This window comes from Eimeria mitis, genomic scaffold, assembly GCF_000499745.2.
Source record: "Eimeria mitis Houghton genomic scaffold, Emh_scaff149, whole genome shotgun sequence".
In the NCBI taxonomy this organism is placed as follows: Eukaryota; Apicomplexa; class Conoidasida; order Eucoccidiorida; family Eimeriidae; genus Eimeria; species Eimeria mitis.
This window is the reverse complement of record NW_013569474.1, coordinates 551-25,645: the sequence shown is the minus strand read 5'-3', so window position 1 is coordinate 25,645 and position 25,095 is coordinate 551. Positions and strand designations below refer to the sequence as shown.

Below are 25,095 nucleotides of genomic sequence, written 5' to 3'. Positions count from 1 at the left end.
ACTGGTGATAAATACTCCCCATGAAATCCACGCAACTCAGTTAAAAGCTTTACGCAGAGTTCACCAGGTTGCGCTTTTCCCCTTAGCGTGCTNGAAATCCACGCAACTCAGTTAAAAGCTTTACGCAGAGTTCACCAGGTTGCGCTTTTCCCCTTAGCGTGCTTGAGAGCCTGTTCTAATTTCACTATATGGCACTGGTAAGGTGAGGCTAGTTTCAAATATACCTTGTATCGCTGCTCTGATTCACAAAAAATGTTCCTTGATAACATTCAAACGACGGGTATGCTTTGCCTCCCCTCGAAAACAGAATGGTGTTCCCCTGCTTCCCAATAGAAGGGCACCGCGTGACCCGATTGCTTCTCAATTCAAGCTGCGTCGAAGCCGATAGAAAGCCGCAAAGCATATGGGGAAATATCACCTCTTTTAACGCAGTAATGCATTTAATTCAGCCGAACCGAACAGGTGGCTAGGCCTAAACAGCGTGAACTGTTTTGGATTATACCCAGGTAGAAGTACAGTAGACTGCAGCTGAATAGGATGTCTTCACACGATTGACACAGGCACAGAAGAGGAGTTCCTGCCGACTGAAACCAGATATAGACACGAATTACGAGAGGTGCAGGACTAAAATGTCGTTCTCGTGCAGGAATCCCACATATTCAAGCATCTGATGAACAGAGGACGCGCACAATTTAGTCGGTGCAGAGTCCGCTAGCCTATGCTTTCGGCAAGCCTTTGATACTTCGCACGTCAACATTACCTGCTAGGTAATGTAGGTAATGTGCGTACAAAGCCCCCTCAGCAGGTCTCCTTTTATCAGTGTATCCCTAATTGGAAGATTGACACAACTTGGCCAATGTTCAGTCAGGCCTAATGTTGCACCTGCCTCACAGGATGACTTGAAACTGAAGCGTCACGCTTTAGTGAAGATGCATCATGAGCTTTAACGTGCCAGAATTTCGCCTTTTGTAGGGAATAATGAGCAGTTCTATTCCTTATATAGGCCCAAAGGCCACTCAAACACATACCCAGTAAACTGCAGAACAATCTGTGCCTACATATACGCATACCTTACAAACAGGCGAACCAACAACGAACAGCGCTTGTGATATCCTGCCTGGCTTTGGAGATGCAGGGACCGTGTGTCTCGCTGGTCTGTCTCCCAAATAAATATTTTTGAGGCCATACGTAGAACTCAACCTCCTGACGAGTCCTGGAATTTGCGTCTGAATTGGGACGCAAAAAAAACCAAATACTCTGCGGAAACAAATGGGTTGCTTTGCANCCGCGCACGCTGGGCCATCCAGCATCTTCAAGCCCTACGGGCTGTTGCTGCAGGCAGGTCCCTTTGTCAGGCACAGGAGCAACGCGTAGGACGCAGCAACAACCTATCACTGGAGCAGCAACTGTCTCAAGGAGTTGGAAATGTGCCCTTGCAGCCGAGCACTCGAATACAAAAGCTGCTGGTAGTAAACTCCCGACTCGCCCTCCTGACGAAGTTGCAGTACCAAAGCGTGACGGTGCTTTGAGCTGGTTGATCGAATCCTGCTGCCGCTGCAGGTACCGCTACTGGTGCTGCTGTTTGGAGTGCTACAGTGGCCAACAGCCAACAAGCAAGAGATCGGAGCAAGAAAGCGAAGCTCAGCATGGCTTCGCGAATAGTATTTGAACAACAAAATATTGCTTGCTGTGAGAACGGTAAGCGCTTGAAGTCGGCGATCCAGGGCGAAAAAGAGCACTGGCAAGTTCTCCCTGCACAAATACGACCCGCAGAAGACGGCCAAGTGAAAAAGAATCGNGACCGCTATTAGCTACTCAGCAAGGCCAGGTTGAGCAAAGCAAGCAAGATGACGTCTCAAGCACCCTCCTGTCGAGCAAAGCTGAGCCTTACAACCAATGACCTATACTGCACAGAGGCAACGCAGATGAACTGTGGTATGCTCCTCACCAATATTGGCCTTCCGCGTCTGTCAAAATTGCTTTGGCCTTCGCTGCTTCAGCATCGTATGCAACCAGCAAGCGGAAATCCCCGAGCAGGAGGCGGGGTAGGCGGAACCTCGGACGCTGGTGTCCTTCGACTTGAGAGGCATCCTGAAAGAAAAGAAGCAAAGCAACGATGCCTACCATTTTCAGAGACAAATGACCCGACTATTACGGAATGATGACTCAAGGACTGTGTCAGGAGAGAGGGAAGAGTTGCTGATGTTTGCCGCTAGTGGATGTTTGCCGCTAGTGGAGATCACTAAAAAATGAGTTACCTTTATGGCTTCAGCGGTTTTCTGAGCTAAATCAAGCACTCCTGTCAAAGGCTTTACAAGGAAGCCCGCAATGCCCCTGCCAGCACCGCGCAACAGCCCCTCAAAACCACCTTCCGCAGCTCCTCTAACGGGTTCTTCCACAAGGCCTGCACGGGCAGTCAACCACATGGATGAAGACGGCTACCCGACGGCCTTGAGAAAAGCGGTTTTAGTAGCTTCTGGTTATACGTAAATGAGCAAATTGTGGTACAAGAGACTTATCCCCGGGCGTTTCTCTATACCTGTGAAGCCACCAGCCAGAGCCCGCCCAAGGGCCTCGACGCCCTGCTGGAGTCCCTCTTCAACGTTGCGCGCCTTGTGTCGACCCTGTTGCTTCCTGCTGTGGACATACACTTCGTCACAAGCCAGTGCTCCAAGAGAGTCCGAGGCGACTCCTGCCATTCGGCTGATACCGCCGAAAACGCCATACCCTGTAGAGGAAAGGATCCGTTCTGACTGAGTGCTGCGTAGGGTGCGTCGAAAAATGACGAGCATTTTGTAACACACATCTGGATTCAGTGGGGAGATCGCTGTTGAGTGCATGCAACACATGGATAGCCCTTGTTCAGTGCAGACTCAGGCAAGGAGGTCAGTGACTGAGGCAAAGGCAAACTGTAGAGCTTTCCCTTGCGAAACCTCCAAGAAATCTTTAGAATAGACATATCGGATGGCTCACACTAACACATGGTTCTTACTGCAGAGGACAGCGGGCACCTCTGAGAAGAAACGGCGTAAAGATCTCACCCGTGTGTTTCAGGAAATCTTCTGCCCCCTTCATCATCCCTTCGAACACGTCTCCACCTGTCTCAGCAGCCGCCATTGGCTGCTTGGCGAGCGCATACACACCTGCTTGGAGGTGCGCAAATGACAAAGCAGGGTTTCCTGCATCAAAACAAGCAAACTACAAATTATGAAGCCTCCATATACGCGTCAATATGTGTCCTTGAGAGAACAATGTTCAAATATGCGCAGTTGTCGGCTGTATGGCAACGCATACAACATACCAACCAGGCTGTTAATTGTCAAACTGTTGCCAAAACGTTCACGGAAAGATGAACCGCTCGTTAGAGGTGAGGCTCGGAAAGCGTATTTACAGCATGAAGAAACAACGAGTCAACGACCTACTGTACATGGCTTGTTTCAACTGGAATGAATGCAATGCGGCTGTCAGTAAACGCTGATATTTGTGTGCAAAGCTTGCTAGCCCACCTAGAAGATCGACCGACACCAGCAACTTGGATAGGTGTGATAGAAGCTGTTGCTGATAAAAGTGCCCAACTACCCTCGCGACATCTCTCAATGCAAGAGCTGGATGCCTGTGGTGTCTTGTCAATTTCGTGAGGCGAGAGCAGTCCTGGTGAACATGTGGCTGCTGTTGTTGGTGAAGCTCTTTGAGCTGATCCATTAGCCTTCTGCCCGTCACATGCAGTCCATCCACTTCAAAACGGGCGTCTTCGAGGGAAGATAGAGTCACTACCGAGCGGCGCAACGCGCTACTATTTCCCCCTGTGTCCGCCTTGAACGAGAGCACAACGCACGTGCTTGCTATTGTGAGAAGCCGAAAAATGTACCGCTGCTCCCGCCGCTGGCTGAACGTGTGTTGCTGTCCCTCGAGAGACGGCGCCTTTGGCTTGCACAACCATGGGCGGACGGCTAGCCGAGTAGGAACGACGACCAAGCCTGTGCCGGCGATGTGGGACACGAAGAGAGAGAGAGGGGACTGGCAAATCTTGTTGCCTTTGCACGCCCACACTAGGCCGCTCTGCTTGGCATAATGGTACTCTAGGTCTTCATCTTCTGACGGGACGCCTTCTCCGCGCAAAACTGACGATCCATTATTTGCTCTAGGAGCTCCTTCAGGCCCTCTTTGGTGCCCGTGAGACGCTGGAAAGCCAGAATTCTTTTCGGGACTATGCATGCTCATCGATGTGGTGGCAGCAGCCCAGGCAGACTGCCAGCAACTCAAGGCCTCAGACGCCATGTAAACGCTCTTTAAATCTGTCCGGACGCTCACGGGCTGCAAAGTACAAAAAACAAGCAGGTTCCAAAGGGAGATGGCATTCCGATGGCAGCGCATATTGCGCTGTGCGCAGGTCCTTAATCGCCGGAAATTCCAGAATAGACGTCTGTGATTGCATTTGGAAAACTAAAGATGGGAAGCAGTGCAGTGGATGTACCCATCGACCTTGAAAGCCGACAAACGCGGCCACACAGTTATTGTGATGTCTAACCTTCAGAGACAGGCTGCAGTTGTCGATTACAACAACTCGGTCGTCACGGCTGCCATAAAACGGCAGCCTCTGCTGCAGCAAGAACTCAACAAGGGCACCGCCATCATCCTCTGATTTAGACACCGATGCGTGTAGCGGCTCCCCACTTCTGCTGCTGTCTCCTCCTTTGTCCTTGAGCGTGGAACATGTTATTCGAGAGACTTGCGTGACGTCGCTATCAGTGGCTGAACCGGCCTGCAGAAGAGCAGCAGAAACATGTTCCGACGGAAGTATTCTGTCGAGGCAGGACGGCCAGCATTACTAAAGTTGAAGGATATGCGTTGAGAAGACCAACCTCGCTGGGCATGGGAGGGGCCCTTTGAAGAAGCACAGGGTAGTATGCCTGGGAGTGCATGGAATCTATCTGAGCGCAGGCAAAGCAGAATATAACATGACACAGCTTATCAGAATTCCCCATCGCGTTACACCCAATTGTGAAGGCAGGAAGCACTCAGGGAGACCTGCAGCTTTCCAGCCGGAGCACGCTGTGAGAAAAGGAATACGTACTGCGCCCACAAAAGCCCTGCCTGGGTACCCAGATACTTCTGTCGGGCACGCCATTTAGGCGCGCTTACCTGCAACTCCTGTATTCTGCATGCTGCAGCGCTGTGGAACGGACTGCAGAAGTACGCGGCAGATAGACCTTCAAATGTGACGAGAAGCAGTTCCTCGGGAAGGCGGAAGGTCTGTGGACATGATTCACGAAACACGCACGGGAAATTTCGAAGTCGGGGTCCCTAAAGAAGGAACTCCGATGCATGAACAAAAGCCCCCCAATGCAACCCTTCGGCGAAGACGACGCTGCTAAAAATGAGGTCACTCTACTGATAGTGTTCCTGGTCATGGCTTTTCATTCAGCTATACAGTGGCCGCTGCCGTCCAGCAGTTTTCTACCTCCTCGCATGGCAATAGAATGAATTATATCCATACCTGACGAGACAGTGGATCTGTAACTGCTCCCTGCGAGAGTACGGAGAATTGCAGACGCGGGACCTGAATGCGAAGTTCAAACGTCGGGGGATCCGGAGTTGGCTGCACAGGCTGCGCGGCATCATGGTTTCCCGCGTCAGCCTTGGCAGGAATAGTAGTTCGCGGAGCAGCAGACTCGGCCTTTCGGTCAGGAGCGTATGACCCCACAAATGTTCCAGAAAATTTGCACATCGATGAAAATGACCAAGGGGGAACACGGCCATCGCATGCACTGCTCAACTCTTGACTACGAGAACAACCTGCCGTCAGGTCCATGTCCACCATGGGCAGCTGGAAATAACGGGGGATGAGAAGTAATGAGTTGACGTCCACATCATTCCGCGAAGTGGTTACTTGGTCGGTATCCGCTTCAGCCCAAGGTGACATGGCGCTGCCTGTTGGTCTATTTGTAGATTTTAACAAAACAGACGTATGAGAACTCTCATTGTTTAGCTGACGTATAGCACCTTGCTGGTTTCGTTCGACTGCACCGTGAGGAGGCAAATGTGTTATCCCCAATATATCCCCCGCGGGGGCGATCTGCAGAAGCAGTCTTCCAGCATGGCGAAAGACTCTGAATAGTAGCCAACAGAAAGAGGGTAACGGCGGGAGTGGCACGACTCCCTGCACACCCGGACGGAGAGGGATGCAAACAACAAATGGCTTATCGAACGGATATTCCGTTGCATGTGAAACTGCACTGCCCCGGCTGTTGGTAAGTGGTTCCTTCGTAGACGCCAAACTTTTCCCCTCATTTTGTTGCTCCAACCATGGAAAATAAGTAAGCTCAATACAAGGTAAGCAGCGGTAGTCATCCCAAGTAAACAGTACAGTCTCACCGGGAAGCACAAGCTGTGGTAGAAACGACAGGTTCGACGGTGCTTCGTCACCCTTGCCACTCACAGTCCCTTCCATCGCCTTTTCATGCATTGTGCACAACTCCCGCGACACAGCAGACTCAAAACTACACCAGCAACAANACTTTGAGCAGCAGCGGCGTTGGCAACACGAACCAACCGGTCCAAAAGAATATGAGTGCCTTCCTCCTGCGGAACCGCGGAAATGTAAACTGCCTCGGAAGAATGGAAGGGGGTCGCCCCAGTTGGCACTTTGGTTTTCTTTTGCTGTTCTGCACTCTGCTGAGCCTCCAACAGCATGCTGAGGAGGTGCGTCGGCCTACTATGTCCTCCCACATTGCTAGGATCATGATGACCAAAGCTATCCCCGACGTCACTGCTCAGCTGGTGCTGCTGCAATCCTCCGCCCTGCTTGGCTGCTTCCCACAGCTCCGCAACAGCGGTGGCAACGGAGTCCACGCCGAAGGCCGCAGCTTCGGTCAAGCCAAGTTTCTGAGCCCCTGTGCGTCCTTGGCAGCTCGAGGAATCTGCTCCCTTGCCCTCTTGAGTGTCACTGTGGAAACACTGGCGGAGCAATAAAGGTAACGGCGTGTCGTTGCAGACTGAAACAGTGTCCCTCATGTCAAAGGTTTCCACTTGGACTGTCAAGTTGACAGTGTTAGCTGGACCTTCTGCTGCCTCTAGGCGCAAGGCCGAGCACCCCGAAGCTGAGAAAGCTGGCTTTGTAAGCCGTTCTGGGAGGCTCCGCTTCGTAGTGGGATGATTTCCGTTGTTCTGTACAGAGACTCCCCGACGCAATATGGCACCTAAAAGCTCTTGTGGTTCTACTGTTGGTATCGGAAGTAGTTCTTCTTGTCGGGTGCGCTCCTGTCGTCCTTCTGGATCCTCAATTTCGCAATCAGCGCATTGCAGCGGGGCGTCAGACCGGGCGGGACTGTTTCCGTGGGTTCCATGTGTCTTCAGTATAGTTCTCGACGAATACGACGGTGCAGATGGTAGGCGAATACACCACTCATTCCCAGGTAAGCACAACGGGGAGTAGCCTGACCATGCGCTCCATACGGTTTCCGGAGACTCACTAGCACGAGAGGTGGAGACGCAGCATTTGCAGCCCCCTTGAAGCCAGCACAAAGTGGGCATCAACCTATAGGCACGGCAAGCATATGCCGGAAAAGAGCACACTACGCACCGTCTCCGCGTACAACAAAACGCAGTGAACATGCGCATGGCCTTAGTCACCACAGGAAGATCTACACAAGTCTTGTACAAACAAATCTACGGCCTGCCATAACTAATTCCCTGGTGGTGCTACACTGTCAAATGGCCAACAGCTATGGGCAACTGTGGATGCAATTAAGACACGCTTCAAAGACCCCCACCCCTGTATCTGTAGAGATCGACTGCCGTCCTTAAACTGCCAAACCAAGGCCTCGGTGTGATGCGGTTGTATCTGCAACGTGAAGTCAACGATTCCGGTGTCAACGCTTCTTTCGCCATTGCAGTGACAGGCTGGCCGGGCTTGCCGTACTCTGATGGGAAAAAGACATTGACTAGTTATAGTGTATACAGGGGAAAGCGTCAGCAACAAAACAGGACGCAAAAGGGGCAAANCCCCCGACTGCATTCTCGAGTGAAGGCCCTTCTTCGCTCGGAGTGGCAGGGTTGTCGCTGGTTCGCCCCGATCTGTTGCAGCAGCGGGGTGTTGCTTTGCTTCTGGAACCTGCAGTGAGGTCTTTGGTGCATGAGTCTGAGACGCTTAGCCTCCTGGGGAAGTCTCCCCACATGTCCAAAAATTCGGAGCAACCAATCCCATCGGTTTCCACGCGAATAGATGATGTCTAGATGACACAGAAATAGAATCGATTGCAGAGCAAATGGAACCATGACAAACGAACTCCTAGAACCCCACCAAAAGGCTTCCCTCAATAAACACACTACCAGCAGCACACGTAGAAACACCCAGCTATGCTTCAGTGCAATTCTGCAGCCGCCTCACCACCATTTAGACCGGAGTTGCGTCGACTACAGGTCTAAAAGTACAGCCCCCAAGAGAACGCTACCAGTCTCATCATGCGAGAGAGATATTTTAACTTACGCTAAAGTCGAGTAGTCGAATGTCTCCGGTGCAGTCCTTCCGAAGGCCTCTACGACATGTGAAGTTCGGAATCTGAGAGGGCTTTTGCGGGTCTGTTTCTCTGTTGAGGTCGACTGCCGCAGCAGCTGCTGAAACTGCCTGCATTGCCCACCCTAGCTCTGCCCGACTACTGCGACGGATGACGCTGTATTCAACAGTAGGCAGCCCTTTCGTCTGTACTGCTGCAGGGCTATCCAGACTGTGCGGCTGTGGCTGCTCCGGCCGTTGCTTCTGTAGTGCCCACTCTACGTGCGACACCAGCCATACAGGAGAATGCAGCAGCAAACAGGGTGAGCCTCCATCGGAGTCACAAAAGATCACCCACACCTTTGCAGAGCGATATTTGCTGTCGAAGCACTCAACCTGCAGTAGCAATAGAAAGAAATGCACCTTAGAAATAACCACCGATGTTTAATCCAGTGTAACACCTCACAGGAGTTACTGGGCAAGATGACTCACCTCCACGATGGTTTCTCCTGTTACGCTCTCCGTCGAAGATTCTTGTTTCCCAGCCCCACTCGAGCAGCCCGCGGCGCAGTCCGCTGGGGTCTGACCTCCCCCCGCGGTAGTCGACAAAACACCCGAGGCTCCGGCAACGGCTGCTTTCGGAGCGGTTGGTGGAGGAGTTCTCTTCTGTAGGGGGCGCGGGTGGACTTGAGTTCGTTTTGACCATCGGCCTTCTGTTAGCGAGATGGAAAGGAAGGCCACTCCTGAAGACCACCATACGTTGGTGAGGCACAACTTAGATAGCCCAGATTTGTATAGGGGAGATGGGTGTTCGTGCAGCAAGTACAAAGGAACTAGGAGACCATAGCCGGAAACGGTGAGAATGAACGAAAAGTTCCATATCCTCCAACACTAAGGGGTCCTTAACAAGTCCCCTCCCCTCCCCGGCGGAATAGTCCCTAGAAACACCCTCGCTACTGAACAACTGGTGTACTGAGGGGGCCAACGGTACCTGCTAGAGGAAAAGAATGCACTTGCTGCCACTCGTTTAGTTGAATCAAACCCTCCGAATCTCCTGGTGGATCTTCCCCCGGCCTCAGGACCAGCGGACAATTAATACGATACCTATAAAAATCGCAAACGTATCCAAATAAGGTATATGATGCATGCTCCTTCGGACAATCCAAAACTTTCAACATTTCAGGAGGGTATACTCTTCACCTATGAGTACAGGACTCACGAAGGAAAAGTGGGAAGGTGTGATTTCGCACCTGACAGGGAAGGGGATATTACTTGAAATTCGTAAGGGAGCTTCAAGCGTCACTTTGAACTGTACACAAGAAAAGGACGAGTGGACTAGCCGTTCAAACCTATACAGGACGACGATGTGGTAGTCAGGCTCCCGCATCTTCTTGCTGTCTACCCCTCTGTGTTCTTTTGGAGCTTCATCGTGGTCTGGCACGGGGTTCCTTGCCAGGCAACTCTTGTTGACACTGCTGCCAATGAGTGGGCAGCAGCGCAGCACGTCTGTCTTGGGAAAGCTTTGTTTGAAGGCACCTCGCCCTGCTTCCCCAGATGCCCCGCTTCCAGAGGGCTTCTGTTGCTCTGTCCCGTCGACGACCTGCCATAGCATGCCAAGGCTTAGGTCCCTGGACCAGCTGTATGTCTTGCCAGCCTGCACAGGCCGAACGCGTAGCCTTGCTGTGAAACAAACTGGGGGGAAAACGCAAGGGCACACACACTGGAAAATTGTAAGAGGACGTCAACCGCGTGCAGGTACTCTTTCTCCCCGCAGCTGACTTGTGCTTCTGTCACCGGCGAGTTTGGAGAGCATGATGCATGGACTTACAATCTACAGGAACAGCCGATGTTTCCCCTGGCTTTAAATGAAAGTCAGCTAGCTGCTCAGCCTCTTCGCTGTCCGCGCGGCGTCGGTGGTCCTTCGCCTGCTGTCCGAGGCTAGCGGCCTCAAGAGGAGGAAGCAGCAGAACTTGAAGTGGCACGCTGCAGTTGCTGCGCAGAACTACCTGTGACTGCACCAAGAGTTGCTTCGTCCCTGCATCGGCAACAAGCCGACAAACAACAAAAGGAGCTGTTTGCTTCTGTATGTCTGTGGTTACGGCTGATCCAGTAGGTGTAGTCGCCTCCACGTCAGTTAGAGGCTGGATGTACACTCCAACTCGATCGAGTGGTACTGGCATAAGCAGCCTCCATCGCCTGTAGGAACCCTCTCCATGTACGTCAGGTCCGTCCGTGCTCCAATTCTCGGGCTGCAGAGCTGATATAGGGACAGTATTCTTGAGCAAAGGCTGTTCTGTAGCGATCCCTCCGAGTGTCCGTTTGGCTAGCTGGAGTGTAACATGAGCAGTCGAAGCTGTCCCTATAGATACCCTCATCTGCGTCAGCGCCCTTTCCTCCGAAGGAAGGAGCCAATCCCAGCCGGAAGAATCTCCCCTAGGCTCGAGGTGGATTGACTTTTCCTCTCGGGAAGTGGGAGGGGAAGAAGGGCAGGAGAATGTCCCTCTATTGCTTGCACTTGTTGTGGCGCTAGCGGCTCCATGAGGTCCTCGAGCCACTGTCTGTAAAGTCGATCCAAAGTCCCAGTGAATGGGGACGCTTGCTAAAGCGCGGCCACCTTCTGCTTCACTGGCGTTGCTACTGCTATCGCTGCTGCTGCCGTCTTCTTCGCACGCCCCTACCTCTCTGTTGTGCTGCCTGCACAGCCTTAGAGTAGGAGGAAGTCCTGCAGCAGTGGCATGAACTGCATTACCTCCATACAGGCCCTCCGAGTCAAGCGCCCGTAACGCTGCTGGTGTGGGTAGAAGCCGGACTCCGAGGTGCAGCCCTGTCTGGTTTACAACATGGTAAGGGATGAACAGTTTGCCCCTTTTCGGGCCTGCCGCCTCCCGAAATGGCCTCTGCTCCTGTTGCGGTAGCTGATTGTCTAAAGATCCATCAGCCACACCTTCAGGCAGTGAGCCACCCAAGCTGTGACGCCTTTCCGGGTATCCATCCTGGGCAGGAGAAAGGCAAATAGGCGATGCATCCAAGGAACGAGATGGAAGCCTCCGTAGGAGCAGAGTATCGGCAATAAGGCTTCGTCTCCGCCCGCCCGGCACTTCTGGTGCTCCCTCTTCATGTCCAGCTCTGAGCTGACTCTTCACATGATTCGGTGCACATTTCTCCTTCTCTTCGTGCTGAGGCATCTTCTGCTCATACTGACGTGAAACCGCCTGATGGGACACCTGCGACAACCTGGCGCCTGCCTCACAGACACTGGAATTGCCACATGCCTTCCGTGGCCGTTGTCGCTGCTGCTGTTGCAAGTGGTGAGTAAAGTCGCAGTGCCATTTGCAAAGGCTCCCTAGTACTGACTGCAACAGCAAAGGAGATAAGTTTGCCTCTATGCTGCTTCCATCCGTCGATGACAACAAAATTCCCAAGTACCGCCGTGGAGAGGAGGCCACCTCCGTTGTGGATGCATACCCAACGGGGTTAGGTGCATCCGAGCCCCCCTCGACTCCTAAATGCACAAATTGTTCTCGGCTTCCTTGTATCTGCGTGCTGCTCACGCTAACTTCTTCTGAGTTGCGCCCGCGCAGCGACAGTTCCTTTCTCAGCGGAGCAGTAGCAGCAAGGCCGCTGCTGCTGAAGGCTTGCTGTTGCTCGTTTTCGAAGGCACGAACCCCTCGTGAAGCCGCATCCTCCGGCAAACGGGAGAGAAGTGAGGCCACAGATCTCCCTGAATCTTTTTCAGTGCTGCTTATACTGCTGTGGTTGTTGTTACTGCTGCTCATCTGCTGACGTGGCGTGAGAGCTGGGCTCGACGAAGCCGTCCCCATCAACGTTTCCCGGCCACTCCCATGGGAGAACGAATGCAATGGTGGCCGCGGAGTCATGCGCTTTCGCCTGCCTCTGCATACACTTTGTCCTACGCTTAATGCCAAAGAATCGTCGTCGCAGCATGAGCTATACGAGGACCGCATCAATGAGTATGGCGCTTCCCGTATTACTAGCAATAGAGGGAGGGACTCCACTACAGGCTCGAATGCGACAGCAAAAGGATTGAATGCCCACAGCCGCAATGATGCACTTAGTAGACTTACAGAAGAGACCTGGGGCTTTTGTGGCTGCTCCTGTGGGCACAAACGTGGACTATCCATAGCATGAGGAGGCAAGAGCGAGCAGGCCTGAGAAAGCCGGCAGTTCAGCACGAGCAACTGGAGAAGAGGCGCTTGAAGACAGTCTAAGTGATCGTTAAGGAGGGTCACTCGCAGTAGCGGCATACGTGCAGAGAAGTGGCGCTGGCGGGGATACGTCGAAATAAATTGCTTTCCCTGTCGCGCAGGAGAAGCAGCTGCTGCGGTAGGAGATGCTAATCTCCTATGGGTACGTCGATGAATCTCTGGAGATATGGAACATGGAAACGACACGGAAAACGATGCTTGTGAAGCCGGTGTCTGGTCGTCATCTTCCATGCTCTGCCCCTGAAGGAGCCTATGCTCCATAGAAAGATGCTGCTCCAAAACCGCGCGGCGATGGAGAAGTCGCTGCACCGCAGCCAACTGCGCTTGTTGGCACTGTTGCTGCTGTTCCAGTTGCATTGTCTGTTCAGACGCGCATCGGCAGATTAAGAGGCAATCCAGATACGAAAGCTCCAATTCACATGCGCAGACTTGAAGAGCTGTGTACTCCTGTGGATGGTGGCAGCAGCAGTCGCATACGAGACCGAAAGTTCCTTCACCCACTCCAACGCCGGTAGAGATCCCTACATTCGTAAGGCAGCAGCAGCACCTCTCATGGCTGCTTCCCCCGTTTTGATGGTGCTGGACCTCACAGCTGTTACAAGAAGCATCGCCAATGCCGCCTTGAGCTGCATCTGTTACACTTTGTGCGACGCCGCTTTCGTCCCTACGGCAACGGGCGGCAGGCGGGATAAAAACGTGACTTATTTGTGCCTTCAAGCCACTGCAAATGCTCCTTGCATTGTTGTGAACTTCTGTAACGCTGGCCGCTGGCTGTACACTCTCGTCATGGTGTGCATCGGTTCCAGAGAGCTTGTCGTTGGGGTGGGAGTTGGCCTGGTTTTTGACGGGGGCACTGAGAGGAAAAGTGTTTGCAGCTGAAGTATCGTGCCCAGACAGAGCAGCACGCCGCACGCACCTCATATGAGGTTCTATCCCCACCTCTCCCTCAGCACATCTAAGCTCGCCAGGCATCAAACATTTACTCCCCAACTCTTCTGGGTTCGGTTGCGTCGCTTGTCGGTCTGGAGAGCCACCACATTTGCCGCCGCGGGTACTCCACCGCATACGTCTGGAACTACGTAAGTCTAAGTTTCCCCCGAGTTTTGAAACGTCAACTGCATTGGCGCCCAGCTGGTGTAACGGTATGCTGTTGCGTAGACAGGTGACTGCTGCCTTTTGTAACGAAATATCGACACCTCGCACTCCTGGGCAAAATCTGTCCGGAAGGTTGTCGAGGAATTTAGTTGTACCCTGCCAGAAAGCTTCTTCTTGCTGCAGCATCTCTTTCGGTGCTTTTTCTTCCTCAGCAGCAGAGGTGGCGCTCGAACTTCCGCATACCCAAAACGACTGTCTATTGCCTTTACTGTCACAGGTTTGAATATGCTCATATGCGCCGGCTGCTGATTCTGCGTCTTTGGATGTGCCGTGAGGCTCTATGGGATCCCGAATATCATCCGCCCTTCGGCACACATTGACTGATCCATGAAGCAGCACGGAGCTGGTCTCACAGCATTTGCTGTTCACAGGCAGCAGCACTGACGCCTCAGATAAATGTACCGCTATCTCCATAGTATTCAGTTGCAAGGGCGGGAGCTCTTGCCTCCGGGGAGTTGCCACCGCAACAGCTTCCCTTGGGGAACACGCACTGTGGCGGGAAATCCGATGCTTGCTACCAACATTGTTGTTCTGGATGTTTTTGTTAGTGGTCTCGGAGTCACTTGCATTGCTAGTGCCATCAGTAGCAGAACCCCCTGCATATGGATCCACCGGCGTTCCGCTGCTGCATCGGTTGCTAAGCCCTGCCGCAAAACGTTTGGCTGAATCAAAGGAGGAACGGCAGAGGGCAAACGCTCTGCTGCCAAATTGAGTAAGCTCGGATTCTGCTAAGAGCGTCGCAGAACCTGACATCGCCTTCTGGCTAGTAGCTTTGCCTACGTTGCTGCTTGTGCTGCTCAGTTCTGAATCGCTGTTGCTACCTTGCTTCGAGCTGTGGTCCCCCGTAAACTCGCTCTGCGACAAACACGCGGCTGGACCCTGGTTAGGATTCCTCTCACTGTCCCCAGGACTGCGGGTCCTCTTGCGCGGAATTTCTCTTACGCGGGAATGCCCTGAACGGCTAAGGGGGGCTGTCACGTTGCTGATCCACCTCATACCTTGCCAGCTCTCCCTATGGGACAACACTGCAGTCGTTTCATCACCCGATGTGTCTGTTGCTGCATACGCATCCACGCTGGTTGCTTCGTTGTTGGACAGAAAAGTGCTAATGCGAGATAGAAGGGGCAAATCCAACACACATCGGGGTTTACTAGATGACACTGTTATGCGCTTCTGCTTCCGCCGGTGATGGCGGCGCCCCAACAGACGTCGAAGAACCTGCATCTTCTCTTCAGGCGTCCCGTAGTTCTGCTTTAAAAGGGTAAGCACGCACCCTTCACTCAACGGTATAACTGGAACTGCCGATGCTGATTTGTAGGTGAGCGCCAAATCTGATGGGTGCGGAACCAAATGCGCAGGAACTGTTGGTTTCATCATTCTGTGTTGCTGCCGAGTCTTTTGGCAGCAGCGAAAAACAACTTCATAGTCCCTGCTGCAGGCTGGCACTTCGAAAGGTGAAGCTGAAGTCGCCTCTGCGGAGTTTGACCGCAAAGTAAATGTGCCTGACCTCGGCAAAGGGAACCGCCCGCTGTTTGCAACATCAGCCGAACTACCGGCTACGGGGTCGCGGGACGTCAATTCATGTTCGTCGCCCGATGAGTCCTGCGTCTGGCTCTGCAGCTGCAAGGGCTCAACCCAAGCAGCGGCAAAGGGAGCCACTAGAAGGTGCTCCTCCTGGCACTGTGGCTGTGCTGAGCTGCCGGACAGCTGCTTATCTGACTGCTTCAACTGATCCTCATCTTTTTGATCTGAGTTGGTCGCGAGGCCTGATTGCGCAGCTAATTTTTCGTCAATTCTGGCAATGGAAATTGCCGCTGCAACGGCATCGCTTTCCGCTTGGCGAAGGACATCTGCAATCGGGTCCAGCTGTTGCTGCAGGAGACCCACTGGGCACGTGCTATCCGTGAAAACCACTGAAAAAGGGGGCACGAGCTCTGGGGAGAATACGGTAGTGGATCCGACTCTCATTCCCATAAATGTCCCAGTAACTGGAGATATTAAGGACGGATTTCCCGTCTTGCCCACGGTTTTCTGTTCTTCGCCAAAATTTACGAAGGAAGTCCAAGGAGGAGCTAAGGCGGCAGTTGACAAGACCAAGCCCACCTGCTCGGCTTGTTCTGGTTGCAGTCGAAGCGACCGTAGTTGTGCCTGGAGAAAGCACAGTCAAAAGCACACCAAAGCTCACCAGCACAATTATTCAGTTTTAGGCGCCAACCGAAGAATAGTCAGCAGCGATGCTGTTCGTAAGCAACGTCCAAAAGAGTATTTCCAATAAAACTGAAGATTCATCTTCTTGTGCACCATCGGCTGCGTAATAATGGGATTTAGATACCGGATATACAGTGGCAGACCTCACCCTTAAGCGCGTTGCGTGAAAAAGTAGGAAAGGCGTTTGCTGCGGAATGGAAACCTCGCTGAGCCGATCTACTGATCGCCTCTGGCTTTCACCTTCCTGTGCTGAAAGCCGGCTAATCTTGCTCTGATTTTTCCGCAACCCTTGACGGCATTCCAGAACACGGATGCAGCGCCTTAAGGCACCGCACTGCTCCCGCAACATGAGAACCTGGTTCTTCAGCGGCTGTTCACGAACAGCCAGATGTAAACCTTCAATAACAAGTTCGAGGAGAAGCGTTTCGCGTCCCCATTCCTCCAGGAGCTCGATGAAGTCGACCTGCGGCTCCAATAGGCCTTGTAGGATGTGGTTTCCCAGCAACTTCTGGGCAAGCTCACTTAGGCGTTCCTGAAAGCTGGGTGTTGCAGCTCCAGAAACGTCTTGTGAAGCTGACGAACTCACAGAAAAACGTGCATCTCTTTTTGAAGCCAAGAACCCCTCTGCTCTTCGCTCAGTGCAGGACGGTGGCGGCTTTTCCGTATTTTCTATTACAGTGTCCGGATCGTTGGCTGTAATGTTATTCTCCACGATGTCGAATAGCAGCCCCAGAGTCTGTACGTCAAGAGCCAGAGGTAACAATCCAGCCTCCACTCGCAGCCAACGGGACGAGCACCGCAGCAAAAGTGGCCGCAACATGCGAATAACTAGGTCAACACTGCCAAATAGGTATCTTCCAGGATACTCGGGAGCAGCCGTTGCTTCTGAATCTCCTGAGGTGGCGGCTGCAGGAGACTTGCATGAAATGCGCGACTCTCCAATTGACGAACGACGGCAACAAGGAACTCGACGAGCGCAACGACGGCATGTACCCCCCAGATATGAGGCTTCGGAGTCCGCTCTACAACGTGGATCTGCTGGTCCTGCTGCCATTCTACTGCACAAATTGTTGAAATCCTGTGGAAATCCAAGCTTGGCAAAGCCCTTTGCGCCCTTAAACGTGACGTTGATACTCTCTACAACCCCATGCTCCCTACTGAGATTCCAACTGTTGGATACTTTGAAGTTGTCTAGGAGACATACAACCTCACGAACACTTGAGCTCTCTGAACCTGCTGGATAATTTGTGCGCTTGCACGCACCGACGTCTCGGTCGATAGCTGGGCTCGTCGTGCTGTAGCGGGCACCACAAGCCACGTGGTCCCTGTTTAAATCTCCACCATCGCAAAAGGCGGGTGGCCACAGAATGACTCCGGTGTTTGGCCTGCAGGTAGCCGGCAAGAGCAGGCGAGGAGATGTAATCTGAATTTCGTAGTGAAACGCACTGAAGGGAAGAGCTTGAGGCAGCACAAGACGGTGCAACTTGGTGTCGCCACCACCGCTAACGCCAGCGCCCTCCTGGCTCTCTTTAAACAGCGGCGGAAGGCCTAGAACTGAGCGCCCGGCATCAGCCAGCAAGAAAATCCGCCGGAGTCCTTCGTTGGGAACTATGAGAGGCAGTTTCTTATCGAACCCGCTAGTCAGGCCTTCATCCGTGCATTCCCGCACCCCGCTGTGCAATGCACGGGCAGAAGCAGGCATTTCCCCTGCTGCATCTGACTGTAGAACGGCACGGGCTGCTATATCCTCCAGCGAAGGCGAGCGTTCAATGAGCTTCGGCGGAGCTTCCTGAGAACCAGATATGTTCCCCACCCTCGTGTCTTGTGGAGGCAAGACTACAGACGGCTGAGAAGTCAGAGTGCCGACAAAGTCATCGATAATCCAACTAAAGAGCCTCCAAAACTTGGGATGTATATAAACAACGCGGCACTCACCCACATCTACCTTCAGATCAGAGCTGATCCCAGAGAACTGGGGTGACAATGGATGCACCGAGTTTAGTGAAAGGCTCAAGGCGTAGCTCTTGCCAGGAACCAGCCCGATAATCTCTGTGGTCTGCAGTATCACTGTCCTGGGGAATTGATTCGGCATGAAGGCNACTGTGGACGGCAGTCTCTGCGGAAATGAGACTGGGGACGACGAAGTGCAATGTCAAGTCCCTTATGCTGCCTGTAATCTTGGTCGAATGACGGCCAAGATCGAGGCCGACGGAAGCTGCCGACAAAGATGCCGTAGCGAGAGGTTTATCACTGCCACGGGTACACCAAAGGATATTCACTCTTTGGAACTGTACACGGATCCCTCGCAGAACTGGGTCACCCTGGGGCCATGAATCCGCTAACTCTGCGGCTACTTCTCCCACGTGTGGGGGCTTAGGTGCACCGTCTTCCGGCGAGGAACCAAGTCCCTCGGAGGATTTCAAAGCGGCCTCCACTTCAACCTCGAACTGCTGCGCACACCCATTGTTCTTGTTGTGTTGCATACGGGTTTCATAGTAGGTGCTGTTGTTTTCACCATCGGAGCCAGCATTTCTCGTGCGGACGCAGCTCCCAAATGGCGCTTTCAAGAAGTTCACAACCCAAGTGAGAGCAGTTGGGCGAAAGTTGAGGGTCATCGGCCGCAGAACGTGCACAGAGACAGTGGTGGGGGCAGCGCCAGGTGCAGATGTGGTGCAGGTTCCGCTAGTGAAGGCCAGCTGTACGCCCGGCCCTCCAGAAAAATCTGCCGCGGCACCTTCAGTAGCAGATGAGCGATTTAAAGGAGGAACACAAACGATGTATCGATTGATGCTTTCCGCTGGGAGTGATGGCTGCTCCAGAAGCAACTGCTTCATCTCCAGTCGGCACGCAGTCCCGCAGCCCCTATTACTGAAGTGTGCAGACACATCCGTAGCCTGCANTCATTCTGCCCATCTACGCGTCTCTGCACATCTGTGCTGTCTTCAAGGGAGTGCAAATCAATGCCTAGCTTCTCCCACTCAAGGGAGGCATCAATGTACACCGGAATACTGTTGGAGACTTCATCCACCTCACGCGCCTTGCGACTGTTACAACCATCGTTCCAGCCACTCGACCCTTCTGCACACGTGCTAGAGACTTTGACAGCACTCCCAAAGCTCGAGCATCCCGGGGAGACGGCAGTAACTCCGTTGCCTGAGAGGGCAGTCTTGAGGGATTCGAAGGAGCTGCGGACCACACAAACGACTGAGCAGAAACTAGCCAATGAACGCACTGGCCAGAATACATCATTTTGCAGAACTACTAGCAAGCAGCAGCAATACTTCCGTAGCGTGGGTATCCACAATGCACGGTATGAGGCATTTCCCTCACCTTAGCAGGGCAGCGCAGCTTCGCCGACTTAGAGATGCCATTATCCCCTTACATTTGCCGTTCACGTATATCTGTACTTCGCAGGGTCGTTGCTCCTGAGGATCATGTGCGTTTAATTCCTCCTGTTCCTGATGCTGATATTGCTTCGGCTGCGGCAAGCTGTGCGATACTTCTTGCTGACCTGCGCCAAGCTTTGCACCTTTGCCTGCACTTGGCTGAGAATGGTGGAACTTGAAGGAAGCTGTCCGAAACTCGCGCGGTGAATGTCGTGTCTGCTGCCTCAGTTTACTAGGCGGAAAAACCAATCTTGGAGCAAGCATGTCAATATGCTCCACCTCAACTGCTGCCGCAAGCTCTGAGGGGAGAAGGACGGGATGCACGACGTTACAAACGCCCCACGCGGTAGGGAGTGGTTCAGTATCTCTGAGATTGCTGCCTGCGTTTTCTCCATATTGCATTTCCTTGCTGCAAGTGGTGGAACCGGTCGTCTGTTCCTGCGGATGAAACATCGGCTTCAAATGGCGCCTGTCTTCCCAGTGTCCANCTAGATTGAGGTGACGCCAACTTCCTTTTAAGCTGCTCGAGGTCGGTGTGAAGGAGTACGCGGTAATCTCTGAGCAACAAGCCATGGTGAGTGCGAAGGCTAACGCGCTGCAACTGACGAGCGTGGGCTGCAGTACGGGCAGCTCCTGCTGCAGCAGGTGGCGCTGCAGGCGATCCTCTTGCCCTGAAAATGCGGGTGTACTCGTTCTGAAAGGCGGTGTCAGCAAATCTGAAGCCTTGGGATTTTTCAACTTCTGCCCGATGTGTGCAGAGCAGTAGTGCCTCCTCCAGATGAGCACTGCAAACCTGTACCGCATACACGCATGTCACAGGAAACCAAAGACCGTTGTGGTTGACAGCTCCCACGGACTGTGCAATACTGAGAAGATGCCGCAGGGCAGAATCAGAATATTCATCAGGCTTAGCAGATCGGAATGGATGTGGCAAGGCAGCCGAATAGTACGAACAGTGCAAAATGCGACAAGTGTCTCAGTCATAGCATGAAAGCAGAAACAGCAGCCTGGCAGCATACAGCGCATGATGAAAACCCGCACTGTCGAGGGAATGGAACGAACGAACGATCCATGTAGCTTACTCGCAGTTCTCCCAGATGGCATAGAATCGCCTGCCCCTCTGACGCAGGGAGAATAACAGTTGGAGCCTCCACAGAAACTATGTAGCGCAGCGATGCTCCGTCACGGAGCTGCTGCTGTCGCTTAGCAGAGAGGCGCAGCAACCGCCGATGCAAATCCATATATGCTGTCGGTCCAACCCCAGTACGGTCAGTATGANGCCTCAGTCGCAACTAGTTCTGCACCAGCAGCCGCACTACTGAATTCTCTTTTCATAATTGCAGTCTCCTTCAGTGCATGAGGGTCCAGAATGCAAATCACTCGACGCAACTTCAGCGACAAAAAAGTACTGGATTGTTCGGAGCCGCCGCTGCCTCCTACGTTCCTGATACCTGAACTAGGTTCCGCCTCTTGGCTACAGCCGCTGCTGTCATCCACGATGGGCGCAGACGGTGGACTGACCATGTTTTGCGAAATGTGAAAGGAAATGAGTGGCTCATTCCCGGTTTCACGGTCCATAAAAACCAACTTTTCTTTATCTTGAAATCCCCCCCCGTTGAAACTGATGTCCAGGCGGTCTATGGATGCGCCGCCTTCAAACCTCTCGTTGCCAATAGTACCATTCACACGGACAGCACCTATAGAACACAAAACAACACTACCCACTGCCTTCTGGCTTCCTTGCTTCTGTTTCAGGAAGGAGCACCGCCTTTCAGGCGCGGATTCAGCCTGTGAAGACTTCAGCTTATCCAAACGGCACGCGATAGAGGCGGACCGCACCAACACAGAGACTTCCATCGTGTACGCGATTTGCTTCGAAGTAGCGGGGAGATTAACTGGGCTCTGAATCCTGTCAAGTGAAGTTCGGGAGGTCGTCGAAGTTGCCCCTAGTGCAACACCGGCACAAGACTCCAGTGATGTGGGCCCGGGGGGTTGAAAATCCAAGCAGTCGTAAAAGGTGTCCTCGCTGTCAGACAAATCGTCCTCTCTTCGTACGGTGCTCTCGCTGTTGCTTTTTGTGGCGCCTGGAGCTACTGCAGCAGGTGCGAATTCCATTGCTGAACTCCCATTGCCCTCCTGTGATGCTCCTTCACCAGTGCACACACCCCCCAACGCACGGTTTTCCAAATATGGAGGAAATGGCTCTTCTGCTTCGGTTGTCCCTTCATATGCTTGCATGTGTTGCTGAGTTTCCTTCGAAGCCGCAAGCATCAGCCCAGGCGTAGAGTCTTCTCCAGGCCCTACATGAAGCCTCAAGTTGCCACTGAGGCGCGCAGTGGCGGGCTGAAGGAACAAATATAAGCAGCAAAAGCAGCAGCCAAAACCTTCGGCACTAACAACACCTACGAACCACTACAGATGGCGAGCAAAAACGAAGCCTTTCACGCTGAAACCCCCCCTTCAACACGGGCATCAACTGTGCAACAGAGTCGATGTCATAAGAATGGTACACCTTACCTGAGAACGGGCATCGAAGAAGTCATCGAAGCCACTTAAACATGCTTCCTCTTCTGGACACGTTTGTTGCTGTTCATGTTGCCCCTGCTGCTGCTGCGTCCCCTTCTGTGGTGTCTGCTGACCCGATTTCTCGTGCGTTTGTCGCTCCATCCGGTGCTGATCCAAGAGACTGTGCAGCGGCAGTGGGGGTAAAGGGGGGCGGGGAAAGTAGCTGTTCCTTAGCTCAGCATCATCTGGTGCATTGCATTCCCCAGTTGCTGTATTCACTCCCGTCGTACACCCCTGCTTCAACGGGCTTTTTCTCCATATGGAGAACCAACGTCCCCACATTTTGGTAGTTTCTGCCCCGGGTGCCTTTGACCGTTGGTCCATGAAGTCTTGCCTTGCAGCTGCATGTGATTGCAGCAACTGCGGCAACGGGATCGAGTCTCTAAGGCGAAGAAGTTGGTCAAGTTGCCGCTCCGTCAGCATGGCTTGCAGCTGCAGCAGTCGCAGCCGACGGTAAGTCACGGCTTTCTCAGTGCAGAGGCGTAGTTTAAGACTCTCCTCTGCAGCCAACCCATCCCCAGTTATGCCAAGCTGTGCGCCAATGGCGAAGTTACTACTGTTCGTATAGACGCTGCTGCACCCGTTGCGCTGCAGGCGGCAAATTGCACGAATTGCGAAGCGCCACCAAATCCTCGGGTTCCCTTTAACTGAAACACACCAGTGGGACACGCAGATGACACAAAGCTTGATTCAAAGTTCTTTCATTCCGCTAATGAAACACCTACTCCTGTTAGCACCTGCTTTGCATGCTCGATAACACACCTGTGCAAGAGGGCACAAAGGGCCTGACGAGGCTAAGGATTGCTTCTGCCGCGTCCACTCCTTTGCTATGCATCTCAAGGTTCGCTGTCAGCCATCGGAGGCCGCGTAAGACTCCTGGGCTAAATGTCACTTCGAGGCAGTCAGACTCAACTGAAGCAACATAAGCAGGACCTGCAGCTGGAGTTGTTTCATTGACATATAGGACGGCGGAGTCACTTTCAGAGCGACTACCACCTTGCCGCAAGGCCTCGCTTGAGCTTCCCCTTCCACCATTCCCCTTGGGACACTCGATCACCGCGTTCTTTCTAAGAAAGCCGTGTATCCCTAAGGGAGAGAGAAGAGACCTGGCGCTTACAGGCAGGCGACAGTCCAGCCGCATCTGGCAATTCTGTCCCGGCGGTAGCTGGTCTTCCTCTGCTTGCTGTGATTTTGGATGGCCGTCTTGCTGCTGCTGCTCCGCACGCACTGCGCAGAGCCTCTCTACGTTCTCTACCACAGTGCGAGTGTGAGGTGCCAGGAGCAACAGCTCGTTCTGGGTGTACATAGAACACCCCTTAATGTCGAATTCACTACAGACGCTGCCTTGGCTGTTGAAGCCGTAGTTTCTACTGGTGCCGCTGTTTGGGAGTGACTCCCCAGCAGCCTCAGTAACCCGGTGGGGCGATGTTGCCACAGTTTCTTGACTTCGTTGCTGCTGACCATGTGCTGTGCAAGCGCTTAAATCTTTAGATTCCTCCGATGGAAGGGTACGCATGCGGAATTCCTCAAGGTGCACCCCAAACGCGAAAGCTGTGCTGCCAGTGCTGCTGCTGTTATTGCAGGGGGGCACTAGAAACTCCAAACGAAGGTGCAAATTGTGGAGATCCAAAGAGGCCCACTGGATGTGACGATCTATCCAATGTGATATCAAGCTGGACAAGCATGGAGAAAACCCGCTCTGCTTCTGCACTTCTTGCTGCTTCAGCTCGCTGTCCATGTTGTAAAGCAGTGACCTCCGCCTTTGCAGCGCTAACTCAAGCAACTGCTGCCTTGACCACTCCTGTGAACTCGTAGGTGCCAACACCACAATCACATCCTTCACCGAAATCCTGAGGGAAGAAGATTCCTCCCTACTCACAAAATTCGCCACTCCATCTGCTGCAGCTGCTGTTGCTACGGGAGAGGAGGCACATCCTTCAGATATCTTCGAGCCGAGGTTGGATGCAGTCACAGTTGTATTGCGAGCAGCTTCCACAGCGCCAGCCTCCTCTTGCCGCCCCACCTGCAGTTGTAATTCGCCTATGCTGCAGTGGAGCAAGTGAAGAGGGGCTCCCGTAACGGCTGTAAGCTCCTGTGGTTGTAGTGAGATGCCGCTTAACGTCAACTGCTTCTTCGCGATGTTTACTTTAACGTCTGCTGCTGAGGCACCCTGCAGAGCGCAGGGCAGCACCCAAGGCAGAAGCTGCCGCAGGGCAGCAGACAACAAAGAGGACAGTACCGAAGATGCGCGGCCACCCTCCTGATTCGTTTTCGGGGGAGCCTCCTGTTCTTGCTCCGCCGCTCCATCGGCAGCAGCTGCAATAACTGCGGAGACAGCAGCTTCAACTGCACACTTCTGCTTTTCATCCTGAATCGAGGCGCGATCACTTATGCGAAAACTTCCCGTAGCACGCTCTGATTCCTGAATTCCTGGTGCTTCTGCAGCCTGCGACATTTTACTGTCTGCTGTACCTTCTAGTGGGGTGGACGACGCACGACCAACCAGTTGCGGATTTCTTAACTCTGCTGCCGCGTTTGCCTGTTTGTACTGCCAATTTCCTGTTTCCACCGCCCCTGCTGCTTGCAAAATGTCTGTCGNCTGCAGCAGCCACATCCAGATCGTTTGGCTGTTCCTCCTTCCCTCCCGTTGGTGTATGTCCTCTACGCATTGTCAGCTTTAGTATTCGAGTCAGCGGCGGTTTTACATAGTACACAGGCACTATGTTGCACCTCGCACGTAGCCGGCGGACAATGACCGCTGCAATAGAGGGGATCCCTCGGCATTCATGCTTCAAATGCCTTCTCAAGCCAGGCTTGTGTTATGGGGTTTAGGTGGGATTCCCACCCTAAGTTGCTCCAGAACTAGTACCAACGCTAGATGTAGCAGAGCCAGGTCTCCTCCATCAGATGGTGTGCGCCAGGGGACCTCATATGTATATATCTTGCTTGCCCAATTAGCACACCCTTTGAGCGGGGTCCCCTTCCGCCTAGGCACGCTAGCTCAGTTGATGTGGTGACTGACGGATCAACGAGTCTATCCACTGCTCGTTGTTACTTGCAG

General features: G+C 53.1%; 1 protein-coding gene across 1 annotated transcript; it reads right to left on the bottom strand.

Moving 5' to 3' along the window:
• Positions 1-1,391: 1,391 nt before the first annotated feature.
• On the bottom strand, positions 1,392-24,648 carry EMH_0098570 (uncharacterized protein; the record flags this gene model as incomplete). Its single annotated transcript, XM_013495242.1, is given in 27 exon segments — positions 1,392-1,752; positions 1,949-2,091; positions 2,259-2,404; positions 2,540-2,728; positions 3,042-3,179; positions 3,507-4,314; positions 4,529-4,762; positions 4,863-4,931; positions 5,143-5,253; positions 5,498-6,076; positions 6,550-7,537; positions 8,489-8,626; positions 8,772-8,890; positions 8,987-9,237; positions 9,486-9,598; positions 9,745-10,148; positions 10,501-16,023; positions 16,232-17,929; positions 18,192-18,951; positions 19,062-19,268; positions 19,414-19,907; positions 20,076-20,210; positions 20,552-20,671; positions 20,910-21,812; positions 21,987-22,681; positions 22,797-24,632; positions 24,636-24,648. Coding segments are annotated over 27 exon segments (17,175 nt in total).
• Positions 24,649-25,095: the final 447 nt, after the last annotated feature.